At 39.3% G+C, this 16656-nt stretch overlaps 1 protein-coding gene across 2 annotated transcripts in view; it reads left to right on the top strand.

Moving 5' to 3' along the window:
• The window catches only part of GPM6A (glycoprotein M6A), a 253686-nt gene extending 238729 nt beyond the window's left edge, over window positions 1-14957 (top strand). For both annotated transcript variants that reach the window (XM_055567476.1, XM_055567477.1), the window contains exons 5-7: window positions 6462-6538; window positions 7368-7433; window positions 12689-14957. In XM_055567476.1, the coding sequence (XP_055423451.1) occupies window positions 6462-6538; window positions 7368-7433; window positions 12689-12841 (296 nt within the window). In that variant the 3' untranslated portion in view covers window positions 12842-14957. The remainder of the gene's footprint in view (window positions 1-6461; window positions 6539-7367; window positions 7434-12688) is intronic.
• Window positions 14958-16656: the final 1699 nt, after the last annotated feature.

Raw genomic sequence — 16656 nt, forward strand, 5'->3', positions numbered from 1 at the left:
CTGAGGTCCCAGGAGGTTAAGTTTCCTGTCCAAGGTGACACGGCTAGTAAGTGAGAGCGCTGGATTCGCTCCATCCAGTTTCAGAGTCTGTTCTTGGTTCGAAGTGAGCTGCCTCACCTGTTGAAACAAGCACTGAACTATGAATGAGGAAAGTTGAGTCTAAGCTCACCTAACCTGTTTGGAATCCCATCCCATCCTTTGTAATAATATGGGGGCTACAGAATTTATAGAAGATATGCCAAGTCATGTGCTAAAACTGATACTTTTTTACAACACAGCTGTTAGTGGATTGCCATTCTCTTCTCCAGGGGATCTTCCTGACCCAGGGATCGAACCCAGGTCTCTTGCATTTCAGGTGAATTCTTTACCATCCAAGCCACCTGCTGCTGCTGTTGCTAAGTCGCTTCAGTCTTGTCTGACTCTGTGCGACCCCATAGGCGGCAGCCCACCAGGCTCCCCCATCCCTGGGATTCTCCAGGCAAGAACACTGGAGTGGGTTGCCATTTGCTTCTCCAATGCATGAAAGTGTCCAACTCTTTCGCTCAGCTGTGTCCAACTCTTAGCGACCCCATGGACTGCAGCCCACCAGGCCCCTCTGTCCATGGGATTTTCCAGGCAAGAGTACTGGAGTGGGTTGCCATTGCCTTCTCCGCCAGGGAAGACCTTTAAAATCTAATAGAGTGTTCTAAATGTTTTTCTCTAATGTGGGTGTCCCCATACTTCAGGCAAGTGGGAAACAGTTCAGTAGAGGGGATCGCAAGGTTAGACTATGGCTCTGAGGTTAGACTGTAGACAGACTGCAGGGTATGGTCGAACCAGTCCATCACCAGCTAGCCCAATGTTCCAAGACAGTGTCCACCTACTCTCTTGTTGGAAGGAGTTCCAGCCCCCATTGTGTGATGCAGATGAAAATCAGGATGGTCTGCTCTGTGCATGGGGTTCTCGGCAAGAAGATGATGGAAGGAATGTGGACAGGTCTTCTCTGGGGAAAGTTTTAACCTTGGAATCATGTCCCTGTAAACACAGGAAAAGGAAACCTTGGCACCTACTGCTGGAGGTCACTGGAAAATAGCTGCTCGGAAAACCACAGCCCTAACTTCAGCATCCCCACCCACCCCCCACCCTGCCAACTAAAATATCTTCCTTTAATTCTTCTAATATGAAAAATTAAAATTGGAAGAGATGTGGCTAGTCTCACAGAGAGGGTTGCCAGGACAACCCAGGTTATAGGACACCCAGTTAAGTTTGAATTTCTGATAAGCAATATATTTAGTCCAGTACATCCCAGATATTGTAGGGGATATACATCGGGTAAGTGTAAAGCATGACTATGATTAAAGCTGCTCTTTGAACCTTAGCCCTGTTACAGCATAGTTCAGTTCAGTCACTCAGTCATGTCCGACTCTTTGCGACCCCATGAACTGCAGCACACCAGGCCTCCCTGTCCATCACCGACTCCTGGAGCTTGATCAAACTCATGTCCATCGAGTCAGTGATGCCATCCAACCATCTCATCCTCTGTCGTCCCCTTCTCCTCCCACTTTCAATTTTTCCCAGCATCAGGGTATTCTCAAATGAGTCAGTTCTTCGCATCAGATGGCCAAAGGGTTGGAGTTTCAGCTTTGCATTAGTCCTTCCAATGAATATTCAGGACTGATTTCCTTTAGGATGGACTGGTTTGATCTCCTTGCTGTCCAAGGGAATCTCAAGAATCTTCTCCAACACCATAGTCAAAAGCATCAATTCTTTGGCACTCAGCTTTCTTTATAGTTCGACTCTCACATCCATGCATGACTACAGGAAAAACCATAGCTTTGACTAGATAGATCTTTGTTGGCAAAGTAATGTCTCTGCTTTTAAATATGCTGTCTAAAGGAGATCAGTCCTGGGTGTTCTTTGGAAGGAATGATGCTAAAGCTGAAACTCAAGTACTTTGGCCACCTCATGTGAAGAGCTGACTCATTGGAAAAGACTCTGATGCTGGGAGGGATTGGGGGCAGGAGGAGAAGGGGATGACAGAGGATGAGATGGCTGGATGGCATCACTGACTCAATGGACATGAGTCTGAGTGAACTCCGAGAGTTGGTGATGGACAGGGAGGCCTGGCGAGCTGCAATTCATGGGGTCACAAAGAGTCAGACACGACTGAGTGACTGAACTGAACTGAACTGAACTAGGTTGGTCATAGTTTTCTTCCAAGGAGCAAGTGTCTTTTAATTTCATGGCTGCAGTCACCATCTGCAGTGAGTTGGGAGGCCAAAAAAATGAAGTCTGTCACTATTTCCACTGTTTCCCCATCTATTTGCCATGAAGTGATGGGACCAGATGCCGTGAATGTTTTCTCAATGTTGAGTTTTAAGCCAACTTATTCACTTTGCTCTTGTACTTTCATCCAGGATTTATTCAGGCTTAGCTTTTCTCTGTGATGTGAAGAGGTGTCATGCAACCTTTCACATCATCTGTACAGGCTTTCTGTTTGCTCTTAACAAAGAATCTACTGCCTGGATAGCATTTATTTACCCTCCAAATAATACATCTTTAATAAGAATCCTTAATGTTCATATGCAATCAAGTTATAAACATAGGGCATCAGAAAAGAAAAAAACCAACCCCTCAATTGTGGATCACAATGGGTACAGACAGAGGCAACAGAATTTCCTGATGGGTTGTATGTCGGGGTTGACAGGAAAAGAGGATTCAAGAAGGAATTCATCTTTTTGATTAAGCAACTGGGAAGGTTGATTAGCTATCAAATGAGATGGGAAAGCCAACCAGAAGAGCTTGCTTAGGAGTGGGGCAGACAAGGGAGAAGATCAGTCTTCAGTTTCGGCAGTGTTGTTTTTCAGGTGCTTATTAGAAGTCTCAATAGAGTTGTCAAGTAAGAAATTGGATATTTGGGTCTTGGTTTCAGGAGAGAAGTATGGGGCTGCCTGTATGGATTTAGGAATCTTGATAATGTTTAAAGTTGAAAGCTCTGAGAATGGCTGAGGTCAGCAAAGGAGACAGATAACTGAGGACCAAACACCAGGAAGCAACACTGAAAGAGATCCTAGCTCACTGGAGGAACCAGACAAAGATACTGAGAGGGATAAGCCGGTGAGAACAGAAAGGTGAAAACAGGAGGATGTAGATTTTGGAATCCAAATAAAGAGACCATGAAGGATGCAAATCTCCTCTGTCCATGAGATTTCCCAGGCAAGAATACTGGAGTGGGTTGCCATTTACTTCTCCAGGGAATCTTCCCAACCCAAGGATTGAACCCATGTCTCCTGCATTGGCAGGCAGATTCTTTAACCACTGAGCCACCAGGGAAGCCTTGCAGGAGTCATCAGTTGCCTCCAATACTGCTGACTGGTGAATAGAAGGCAAACTAAGAATTCATCTTCAGTTTTAACAATGTGGAGCACATGAGTGATCTTCATAAGGAAAGTTTCAGTGGAGGATTGGGGTGAAATTTGACTGGAAGGGGTTTAAGTGAAAATGGAAAGAAAGGAATTGCAAACTGAGCCTAAGCAACACTTCCTAGAAGTTTTGCTGCAAATTCGAGTAAAGAAATAGGCAATGAAATGCATGCATAGCCAGGGTGTTTCATGTGAATGAATGAAGTCCGCAACAGATCAGCAAGGAGAAAGATAGCCTTTCCTGGGAAGATTTCTCACTAATGATGATTTATTAGACACATCTTCCAGAGGTTCTTTTTAACCCCTCTTAGACTTACCATGGCAAACAAGGAAGGTCCCAGAGAAGGATCTCTGAATTCAAGATATTGCAAGTACATTTTTTTTTAACTGAAATAATTGCCCAAACCATTGGCAAAGCAGATTAGTATACCAGATCCATAGACATGGAGCCTTGATGGTGCACCTCAAAGCTAAGAATGTGTGAATATGTGTACATATTAAAACTAAACAATATGTCCATATATTGTTATGCAGCAAGTGCTAAAAGCTGAGGTATTAGTTTGCCCAGAAGTTGTGAATTTTTCCTTTCATGTATATATGTGTTTAACACTTCAGGAGTCCTCAAAACAAAATCAAAGACCCATTTTAGGATGAACTTGATCACTTCTGTAAAATGAGGTCTGTGGCAGTGATCACCTATGTGCTTGTTAAAAATGCAATACTCCCGGCAAACATTCACAGACTATGATGGATCAGTCCTCCAGTGGATCTAGAGATACAAATTTGTGATAGTTCCCCAGGACATTCTGATGTGTTCAGTTTAGTCACTCAGTCATGCCCGATTCTTTGCAACCCCAAAGACTGCAGCACGCCAGGCCTCCCTGTCCATCACCAACTCCTGGAGCTAACTCAAACTCATGTCCATTGAGTCGGTGATGCCATCCAACCATCTCATCCTCTGTCGTACCCTTCTCCTCCAGCCTTCAATCTTTCTCAGCATCAGGATCTTTTCCAGTGAGTCAATTCTTCGCATCAGGTGGCCAAAGTATTGGAGTTTCAGCTTCAGCATCTGTCCTTCCAATGAATATTCAGGACTGATCTCCTTTAGGATGGTCTGGTTGGATCTCCTTGCAGTCCAAGGGACTCTCAAGAGTCTTCTCCAACACCACAGTTCCAAAGCATCAATTCTTTGGCACTCAGCTTTCTTCACAGTCCAACTCTCACATCCATACATGACTACTGGAAAAATCAGAGCTTTGACTAGACAGATCTTTGTTGGCAAAGTAATGTCTCTGCTTTTTAATGTGCTGTCTAGATTGGTCATAACTTTTCTTCTAAGGATCAAGAGTCTTTTAATTTCATGGCTGTAGTCACCTTCTGCAGTGATTTTGGAGCCCCCCAAATCTGCCACTGTTCCCTATTGTTTCCTCATCTATTTCCCATGAAGTGATGGAACCAGATGCCATGATCTTAGTTTTCTGAATGTTGAGCTTTAAGCCAACTTTTTCATTTTCCTCTTTTATTTTCCTCAAGAGGCTCTTTAGTTCTCCTTCACATTCTGCCATAGGGGTGGTGTCATCTGCATATCTGAGGTTATTGGTATTTCTCCCGGCAATCTTGATTCCAGCTTGTGTTTCTTCCAGCCCAGCATTTCTCATGATGTACTCTGCATATAAATTAAATAAGCAGGGTGACAATATACAGCCTTGACGTACTCCTTTCCTGATTTGGAACCAATCTGTTGTTCCATGTCCAGTTCTAACTGTTGCTTCTTGACCTGCACACAGATTTCTCAGGAGGCAGGTCAGGTGGTCTGATATTCCCATCTCTTTAAGAATTTTCCACAGTTTTTTGTGATCCACACAGTCAAAGGCTTTGGCTTAGTCAATAAAGCAGAAGTAGATGTTTTTCTGGAACTCTCTTGCTTTTTCGATGATCCACCAGATGTTGGCAATTTGATCTCTGGTTCCTCTGCCTTTTCTAAATCCAGCTTGAACATCTGGAAGTTCACGTACTGTTGAAGCCTGACTTGGAGAATTTTGAGCATTACTTTACTAGTGTGTGAGATGACTGCAATTGTGCAGTAGCTTGAACATTCTTTAGCATTGCCTTTGTTTGGGACTGGAATGAAAACTGACCTTTTCCAGTCCTGTGGCCACTGCTGAGTCTTCCAAATTTGCTGGCATATTGAGTTCAGCACTTTCACAGCATCATCTTTTAGGATTTGAAATAGCTCAACTGGAATTCCATCACCTCCACTAGCTTTGTTTGTCGTGATGCTTTCTAAGGCCCACTTGACTTCACATTCCAGGATGTCTGACTCTAGGTGAGTGATCACACCATTGCGATTATCTGGCTCATGAAGATCTTTTTTGTACAGTTCTTCTGTGTATTCTTGCCATCTCTTCTTAATATCTTCTGCTTCTGTCAGATCCCTACCATTTCTGTCCTTTATTGTGCCCATCTTTGCATGAAGTGTTCCCTTGGTATCTCTAATTTTCTTGAAGAGATCTCTAGTCAGGAGATTCTGATGCTGTTGATCCATAAACCAACTGGAGCAAGGATAAATGGGAGTGAAATTGCAGCTTTTTATTTCTTCTTACTAATAACACTGTTTTCAGCGTTAGCGGAGAAAAATTGCTCCTTTGGGCAATATGCTTTTATAGACTAACGGAGGCTTTGTACAAGCAGAATACTTTTAGATCCTGACTTCATCTGGAGCATAGTTATCCAAATAATTCTGATGCCTACACCATGCCATTAATGGACCAAACCAATGAATTAGCTACAATTGAATCTGAAGATTCTGGTGGCTAGATCCCATTGAATTCAGATTGAAAATGTTTTAAATTGCTTGAGGCTTGAATAGTCTTGATCTTCCATTCTTAGTTTTATTTTTCATGATTATTATCAAGCCACGAAAGCTGAGGAAGAGGTTTTCCATTACAATATCACATAAAAGGAAACTTACTTGTATTTTATCCACTCAAGTTTCTTTTTCTCTCTCTGGGATCCTGAAAATATGTAAAATGTTAAACTGTACTTTTCTGAATGTTGTAGGGATTGTGACAATTGGAGAGGAAAAGAAAATTTGCACTGTCTCTGAGAATTTCCTGAGAATGTGTGAATCCACTGAGGTGAGTGTTGTTGCAGCCTTTAATTCTGTTAGAATTTGAGCTTCATTTTGTTATTTGAAGAATATATAATTAAAGTGACATCAAATTCCCGCCTTTTTCTTTCAGAGGCAAGTTCACTTGCAATATCACATAAATGTGATTGTTATGCAGGGGGATGAGAAAATAAATAAGAATGAGATACTCTGCGTATTTCAATAAAAATTATGATAAAAATTTTTTTCTAGAAACTATCATTTTAATGAAAGTTGAAAAATCATAAGGCTATATTTTAAAAGATATCCCATAGCCTTTGTGGTTATAATATTACTGGAAACCATCATTATTAACCATGATCTGATCTTTAACATGAAATTATACTAAAATGTGCAGTTGCAAAGATTTAAACAACTTGCAGGAGAAAACATGGAGAAGGCAATGGCACCCCACTCTAGTACTCTTGCCTGGAAATTCCCATGGATGGAGGAGCCTGGTAGGCTGCAGTCCATGAGGTCGCTAAGAGTCAGACACAACTGAGTGACTTCACTTTCACTTTTCACTTTCATGCATTGGAGAAGGAAATGGCAACCCACTCCAGTGTTCTTGCCTGGAGAATCCCAGGGACGGGAGGGCCTGGTGGGCTGCCGTCTATGGGGTCGCACAGAGTCGGACACGACTGAAGCGACTTAGCAGCAGTAGCAACAGCAGCAGCAGCAGCAGCAGGAGAAAAGATATTGTGAGGTGCACTTCTGGTAAAGATGAGCAGAGTTCCTACTCATAAGGCTAAGGACGCCTTGTCACTCTTCTGTTGTAACCCTGATGCGTGTCTGTTTCTCTCTGGTTTCTTTTGCAGCTGAACATGACCTTCCACTTGTTCATTGTTGCCCTTGCCGGGGCTGGGGCTGCAGTCATCGCTATGGTAAGACCTCAAAGCTCTGAGGCTTGGTTTTTCACTTTGCCTGTAGAGACGATCATTTGCCTCTAATATCCAAAGTCTGTAGGAATCATATGTATTTTAGCATCATTTTAAAAAAGAGAGGGGGAGAATGGGCAAATAATTAAGTGAAAAATAAGGCTTACTCTAAAGAAAGATATTTGTTATAATAGAATTGACATTTAGTAATCAGTTGAAGGATTCAAATAATATTGGTAACACTAACCCAAATAAGTAAATTCCTTAGCATTTTAGATATGAGACTACTGTTAACATAAAAAATTATTTATTTAGCATATACTACATATGCATCAACGGGATATTCAAATAATTTAATCAATTCCTTATCTTATGTTACCCTTTTTTCCTCCTTATAGAGTCATTTATGAAAAAAGGATTAATTTATTTTTCTTCACATAAACCTTAGTAGTTTCTGGTCGTGTCTTCTGTATATAACTTTCTTAAAAAATATTAAGAACAAGTCCTGAAAGTCAGGTTTTACCAAGTTTTGAGGACCTGAATTTTGCCAGATCCAGTCTCTTCTTTGTAACTCACCATGAGTTCCATTTTGTTTAGTGGAAGGCCAAGTGGCAAAAATGAACATGGACCCTGCACATTGTAGGAGCTTTTGTGGCCGGGTTCCTCTGTCCTTATTTTCATGTCCTAGAATCTAAGTGGAGAAGGCAATGGCACCCTACTCCAGTACTCTTGCCTGGAAAATCCCATGGACAGAGGAGCCTGAAGGGCTGCAGTCCATGGGGTCGCTGAGGGTCAGACACGACTGAGCGACTTCACTTCCACTTTTCACTTTCATGCATTGGAGAAGGAAATGGCAACCCACTCCAGTGCTCTTGCCTGGAAAATCCCAGGGACGGGGGAGCCTGGTGGGCTGCCATCTATGGGGTCGCACAGAAGTGACTTAGCAGCAGCAGCAGAATCTAAGTAGCAGAGAGCTCTAGAAGGTGCCCAGTAACCTCCGCTATGGAATAGCTTCAATACCCAGAAATGATGAGTTAATTTGGAACTATCTAATTCCTTTCCTTACGGTGCCAATACATTGTCCAACATGTTGGTGAAAGGAACATTCGGGAAAAAATGAGTGCTTTTCTCTTGTCAAAGACTAGTAACAGGAAAGCAGAGACAACGTGCTGGTGAGCCACTTCGGACCAGTTATTTTCAGTGACTTCAGAAATCAATTTGTATTAAGACCTGACTCTGTTTTATAAAACTGTTTGCAAAAATGTGTATATATGTCACTTCAGTCATGTCTGACTCTTTGCAACCCCAGGGACTGTCCACCGGTTGGGCTCCTCTGTCCATAGGATTCTCCAGGCAAGAATCCTGGAGTGGGTTGCCATGGCCTCCTCCAGGGAATCTTCCCAACCCAGGGATGGAACCAGCATCTCTCATGTCTCCAGGTTCTATACCACTAGCACCACCCTATTTTCAAAAATACCTGACAAAAATAGCCATATCAGGGCCATAGTGGATTTTCAGATATTTTAATTCAATATCATGTTAATTGCTCAACATTGTAGATTTGGTGTATAAATGTCTCCACAAGAATTTCACTTCAGAATATGAGGTGCTTAACAAGATCTCGCTGCCTGAGTAATTGAGGGGTCACAATAAAACAATAAGCAAAGGCCTTATATTCTTAACATAGAATCATCCATAGGTTCTGGGCAGTGATATCCCAGACACCATAATCCCAAAGAGCCTGGCTGTGAGATAACAGGAAACATCTGTTCACCTGCATCCACACACACATTTCTGTGTAATGGATAAATCCAGGGTCGTGTATCTTCAAGCAATGCACACCCATGTATAAAACATCTATCAAATCATTTTCTGAAAAGCAGTACATAATAAAGCATTTGTTTGCATTTGCAACATATGTGTGTGTAAAATTCTGTGTAAAGACACATGCCTTCAGGCACACATTAGTGAAAAGTACCTGTCTGAATAAAATAGTGTTTAAATGACTCTAAAAATGCTTCCTATAAAGTTATCCTAGTATCAAAAGATTTTAAGATGATAGAAAATTTAGATGTTATATATTTCTTAAGAAATCTGCATAGATTTAGGAATTAACTTATAAATAAATTTTATTTCAAACAGCAAGAGTTTAGAAGATTACTTTCATAAGTACTAAGCATCCTTTTAGATATCTAAATAAAGGCAAAGCATAAATTCCTTAAGAAGTAAATAACTTCTAAATATTGATGGACATCCCAAGTTTATGTTTCTGGAAACAGAGAAAATACTGATAGAACTACTTCTATTGTTCCCAGTATTAATATAGCTACCATAGCACTGCTATTAGCTAACATTTCTTTAAAATATACTTTGTTGAAGTTACCATCAAATGCTTTATCAGTACTTGTAAGATAGCAACTGTCATTAACCTCAACACATCTCATTTCAAATCTCAGAAGACAGCTACCATAATTATTTCTATAAAAATTTCAGAAAATTGCGATGAATTTCACTCTACCAAGGTATTTAAAAATCCTCTGTCATTTAAGGCAAGGGTTGTAAGAATTGGTCTAAGATTCCTGTGTGCTCTACTCTGCCCGCATGCGGGACACCTGGCTTCGATCCCTGGGTTGGGAAGATCCCCTGGAGGAGGTATGGCAACCCACTCACGTAACCTTGCCTGGAGAATCACCATGGACAGAGGAGCCTGGCGGGCTACACTCCATAGGGTCACAAAGAGTCGGACACAACTGAGCGACTAAGCAGGGCATAGCACTACTCAGTTATTTTTTTCACTACATTAGGAAGGTCTGTCTGCTGACAAAAGTAGTCAACTTAGCATCTCTGGATTTCGGTGATCAGGATTCATCTGCTGAGGTCTGGTAGTAAGCCTGGAGCTTGCATTAACCTAGGGCCAGGTGAAATATCTGAAAACCTGCTGGGAAACTCCAGTCTCTAAAATAGAGTAACGCTGACATTCTTTTCAGTAACACTGACATTCTTTTTAGTATTTCACTCATAGATTCTTAGTAATAATTTAGGGGTCATATTTTTCTCAGATTTCAAAGAGAAAGTTTCTGAACATCTAAAAATAAATTCATTCCTATGGCAAATATTCTGAGTACCAGCTGCTTGATAAGCACTCTCCAAGGCCCTTGATATTTTTACAGCAACAACAACACAAATTTGGCTATGTGTACAAGCCTTACTTAATCCACATACATATAGTGATTAAACTTTCACTATGAAAATGCAAGAATATAATTCAGAGCTCCTACTTCCCTGTGGCTTACAATTTCTAAATGAATGAAGCAAAATACAGAATTTGAGAGGAATTTCATTGCTTTACTGTATCGCTGTATCAAAATTATTTTGTCAAAATTCCTTTCTACTGCCTATTGACTGCCTGAACATGAACATATTACAATAGACACCATTTGGAATTTACCTTGCATTCTTAATGTTCATCCCTACTTTTCTAGAATGAGCCTAGCTCCTATCTTGACTAATCAAAATTTTCAAGTTCTTCAAAAAACTAAAAATAGAACTAGCATATGACCCAGCAACTTCACTCCTGGGTATATATCTGAAAAGAAAAATTACTAGTTAAAAAAGATACATGAACCCCAGTGTTCATAGCAGCATTATTTACAATTTCCAAGACATGGAAGCAGCCTAATTGTCCATTAACAGATGAATGGAAAAAGATGAGGTGTATATACAATGGAATATTACTAAGTAATATTACAAATATACAATGGAATATTACTCAACCATAAAAGAGAAGGAAATTTTTCCATTTACAACACCACAGACGGACCTGAAGAGTATTATGCTAAGTGAAATAAGTCAGATAGAGAAAGACAGCTACTGTATGATATCGCTTCTATGTGGAATCTAAGAAGTACAACAAGCTAGTGAATATACAAAAAAGCAACAGACTCACAGAAATTTAAAAAAATACTAGTAGGTACTGGTGGAAAGAGGGACAGGAGAGAGGCAACATAGGGGCAGGATATTAAGAGATATAAGCTGTTATGTATAAATTACAAGGACATATTGTACAACACTGGACTATAGCCAATATTTTATAATAACTATAAATGGAATATAAGCTTTAGCAATTGTGAATCACTATACTGTATACCTGTAACATACACAATATAGAATATCACTATAATTCAATAAAAACTTTTCCTGTTCTATTTTACTTTATTATAAGTAAAAATAATGCTACCCTTTAAGGCTCAGAGAAAGTACATACCTGACAACTTAGTTTCTCTTTACTATTCATCCATCAAAATCCACCAATTGGAAAATGTCTTTTTCTCTCTCAAAGACTACAAGGAAGGCAAAGAAAGAAAAACAAATAAGTGATCTCATTGTTCAGTCTATTCAGGTAAAACCAGGAGCTTCAGTATTTCACACTTTATTCCTCAGGAAAAATAGGGAGCTTCCTTCTTGAACTATTCTAGCTATATAATGTACAAGATTCAGGGGCTTCCCTGGCGATCCAGTGGTTAACACTCCATTCTCCCAAAGCGGGGGGTCCAGGTTCCGTCCACGCTAAGGGAACTAGATCCCACTTGCTGCAACTAAGAGTTCTCATGGTGCAGTGAAGACTGAGTATCCGGCATGCTGCAGCCAATAAACAGTGCAGCCAAATAATAAACATTTAAAAAAATTAAAATAATACAAGATTCACATGACACATTGCTTGCTCTCTTGTCATTTGAAATGTAAAGTGCAAAATTCAATGAATGGAAAATTAACGTAATTAAATCCACAGGTTTATGTTGGGGTTTCCATGAACCTGTTTTCTATTACACATTGGGCAGTGTATCATTTCATTAGTCCCAGTTCACTGGAGTCCACTGTATGTGAGACTGTTTCCTTTAATAGATTAGAAAACATAAATATGTAACCATAAAATGTGTAGTCTACGGTTTGAGTGAGGGCAGAAGGACAGGAAGCATCATGTAAAAGCTTTAAAATATTGAATTAAGACCCTTGGATTCCTCAAAGCTGAAGAAGAAGAAAGAGACACTGAAAAAAGTGCGCCAAGAAGATATTGTCACTGTAGGGGGACTGAGGAAGGAATATATTTTATTTACATTCTATTACAGCAGAAATCTTCATCCCATTTTGTTAATGAACACGTTCCACAGAAGTATATAATTTGAACATTTCTTTCCTAATAGCAAGGTGTAATGAGGACACAGAACAGACTTCCCGCATCAATTATCTTTGTCTTTGATTAGGTCCACTACCTTATGGTTCTGTCTGCCAACTGGGCTTATGTGAAAGACGCCTGCCGGATGCAGAAGTATGAAGACATCAAGTCCAAGGAGGAGCAGGAGCTTCATGACATCCACTCTACTCGCTCCAAAGAGCGGCTCAATGCGTACACATAAACACCACCTTCCAGTTCTGTCACTCAGATGCATTGGTGTTTAACTAAGGGCCATCCAACCATCCAATCTTTTGAAAAAGAAAATGGAAGTGCTTCTCATCAATGATATGGGGGGTGACTTATGAATCACCCGAATACACATCTTTGTTGTGTAGCACTTCATTTCCTAATTTGTTAAATTGGTGTAATCAGATCTCTTCTACAAGCTCCTATCCAGCTTTTTTTTTTCTTTTTTTAAATTTCTCAAACTCACTTAATTCTGTAAGATCAAGGAAATTAACATTGTCAAATGCAGAGATTTGATTTTTAACCACTTCCATGTGTTATACATTACACCTTTTGCATTCTTTCTTATGTTTTGAAAAGAAAAGTAGCTTTTTATACTTTTTAGTTTTGGTTTCAGTAACTAGTTTAACTACAGGTAACCTTCAAAGGGACCACTGTACATTATGACAATAGACAGAAATGATATCATGATGACTCGAAACACAAAAATCCTGTCTGAAGATCAGTGGCCGTGTCGCTATAGGCCCTGGTTAATGTTTTCATCAATCTAAGGTGCAATTTCTAAATTTGTAAGAGTAGGTTTAAAAAAAAGTGCTTCTTATCTTTGTTAACACTATCCTTTTCTTGATGTACTTAAAAGCATTTCTCTCTGATGACTCATGTTTCTGTTGTGAGCATGTAGAAACAGTGATGCTAATGCATGGCTAGTTACCTTTTTAAGATAGTGACACCAGGCTTACCTTTTAAAGTTTAGTATAGACATGACTTTAACAGAAATAACTACCATGGACTGTTGGCGAATGATCGCTTTGTGACTTAAGCAGTGGCTGGATTGGAACTTTTAATATGCTAATGTGAACATTAATTACCTTTATGAAGGTGGTATATTAAAAATAAGCACACTAACCCCTCTGAAGTTGTTTTACCTACTTTAAAGCATTTTAATGGATTGCACCTCTGTAAACGATCCCTCCAATGTGTATGATATATTTGAAAAGGCTTCCATTAATATAATAGCTTTGCTTGCAGCCTTTCAATCTATGTTGGTTTACCTGTAGTGTTTTTTAAAGTGAGGTCAGAGGCCACTATACAATGTATCCTTTCAAAGTGTAGTGATATCTTGTGTTTTTATTTCAAGTAAGTCATTTTAACCAAATGTTCATTCGTATTCATTTATAAGACGTACCTATATCAAAGGAATAAAAAAAAAAAACAATCAGTATTATCGGACCAAATTTGGTGTTTGTTTTAACCTTAACTCTTCTTCCGGTTATTTCTAATGCTACAAGAATGCTGTAAAGTGTCTTTTAAAATGATGTAGCCTGACAAGACTTTCTTGTCAGTGTATAAAAACTAGGTAGTATTGTGCACTATTTGACCATTGTGAAATCCTTTCTCAGTGTAAGTGCATTTCTAATAAAATTTATTGAGTGAAACAATCTTTGTACAATGACTAGTTGTGCATCATCCATAATTTTACAATTCTTGTAGTAGGTAGGGGGTGTATTACTAGGGTTATCTGTGGCATGATTATGCATTCTGTAGTATTATTTAATTAATTTGGGGTTTTGCTTCTTTTTTTTACACTTAGGTTATCTTACTGGTTCAACATTTTTCTGATATATGCAGTATTACAGATATTCAGCAAAAGTATTAATGGGCTTCTTTAAATTCTATCTTATAGTGTTTCGGTTCTGTGTCTTAACAGTTTGTGATGATTTTTAAAACTGTCTTTTAAACTTATGTAATGATGTTGATGTTTTTGGCTTTTTTTTTTTCCTGGTATTAGAGTTTGTATTTTCACAAAGAGTGCTTTGTAGCAGGCATTACAATTAATCTGTTTTGTACATAAATGTGCCAACAGCTTGATGGTGGCGTTTTTGAAATGTAGAACAAAGTGCTTGCAAATGTAATAAATACACTTGTGTACTTTGTGTACTTATTATTAGTTTCTGCAGTGTGTTTTTGTTTTTTTCTTTCTTGTTTTGTTTATTCCTCTTTCCTGTGTGTGCATTCTTTCCAATTCAATCGGTGCTGTTTCCATAGGATGCTTATTGCCTTGGTTGAGCGGACCTAACGCTTCATAATTTAATGAAAGTCTGTGCATGACCTACAGCGGGGGAATGCTGGGGAGAGGGGAGAGGGTGAAGTGGAGGCTGTGGAGGCCATTCCATTTAGCAAATGATAACAACTCCCAGTTTATGCTGTTTCCTTGCCTAATGTTTATTGTTTTGTGTTTTCTTTAATGTTTCATAAACTAGCAGAGAAACAAAAATGTCTAATGCAATTCAGAAAGAAAAAATGACTTATTGGTTTGCTTCAAAATGTCAAGGTGAGACCAATGAAATGAAAAAAAATTTTTTTCCAGACTTCATTTGTTTTGGATGTAATTTCTTCTGGCCAAATCAAGTGATGGCAATTTACAAATGATAAAATAGTTATCTAAAAAACCTGAACTTTCATAAAACCTAAGGAATTATATTATTCTTAATTTATGTATTATTGTAAATGACAATTTGAAAATTTCATAGTTAAATTACTAATAGCTACAATAATTATAAGTAGATCGTGGGAAAATGTCTTGTTTTAAAAAATCACTTTGATGACAATAAAAAAAACTATCCCCTATTCAAACTTTATGAAATAATAATTCTTATTCTTTCCTGTATTTATGAGAGGCTTAACTTCGTTGTTGTTGTGCTCATTTGTGTCCAACTCTTTGTGACCCCATGGACTGCAGCCTGTCCATGGGATTTTCCCAGGCAAAGAAAGTGGGTTGCTATTTCTTTTGCAGGGGATCTTCCAGACCCAGGGATTGACACCAAGTCTCATGCATCTCCTGCACTGGCAGGCAGATTATTTTACTACTGTGCCACAAGGGAAGCCCTTCTAGGCATAGCAACAAGATAATAAAGAACTAAACATTAAAGAACTTCAACATGAACAAAAATTTCATGATATATGCTTTTCAAAAACTGATCATTATAAAATAATCTTTGAAAAATTAAAAGTTCATTTCTCTATATAAAAATATATGCTTATATTTCAGTTCAGTTCAGTCACTCAGTCATGTCTGACTCTTTGTGACCTCATGGACTGCAGTATGCCAGGCCTCCCTGTCCATCACCAACTCCTGGAGTTGACTCAAACTCATGTCCATTGCATCGGTGATGCCATCCAACCATCTCATCCTCTGTCATCCCCTTCTCCTCCTGCCTTCAATCTGTCCCAGCATCAGGGTCTTTTCCAATGAGTCAGTTCTTCACATCAGGTGGCCAAAGTATTGGAGCTTCAGCTTCAGCATCAGTCCTTCCAATGAATATTCAGGATTGATTTCCTTTAGGATTGACTGGTTTGATCTTCTTGCAGTCCAAGAGACTCTCGGGAGTTTTCTTCAGCACCTCAGTTAGAAAACATCAATTCTTCGGTGCTCAGCCTTCTTTATGATCCAACTCTCACATTCATACATGACTACTGGAAAAATCATAGCTTTGACTAGACTGACCTTTGTTGGCAAAGTAATGTCTCTGCTTTTTAATATGCTGTCTAGGTTGGTCAGAGCTTTCCTTCCAAGGAGCAAGTGTCTTTTAATCTCATGGCTGCAATCACCATCTGCAGTGATTTTGGAACCCAAGAAAATAAAGTCTGTCACTATTTCCATTGTTTCCCCATCTATTCACCATGAAGTGACAGGACTGAATGCCATGATCTTAGGTTTTTGAATGTTGACTTTTAAGCCAGCTTTTTCACTCTCCTCTTTCACTTTCATCAAGAGGCTCTTTAGTTCCTCTTTGCTTTCTGCCATAAAGG

Source organism: Bubalus kerabau, chromosome 2 (assembly GCF_029407905.1).
Source record: "Bubalus kerabau isolate K-KA32 ecotype Philippines breed swamp buffalo chromosome 2, PCC_UOA_SB_1v2, whole genome shotgun sequence".
NCBI classification, from domain to species: domain Eukaryota; kingdom Metazoa; phylum Chordata; class Mammalia; order Artiodactyla; family Bovidae; genus Bubalus; species Bubalus kerabau.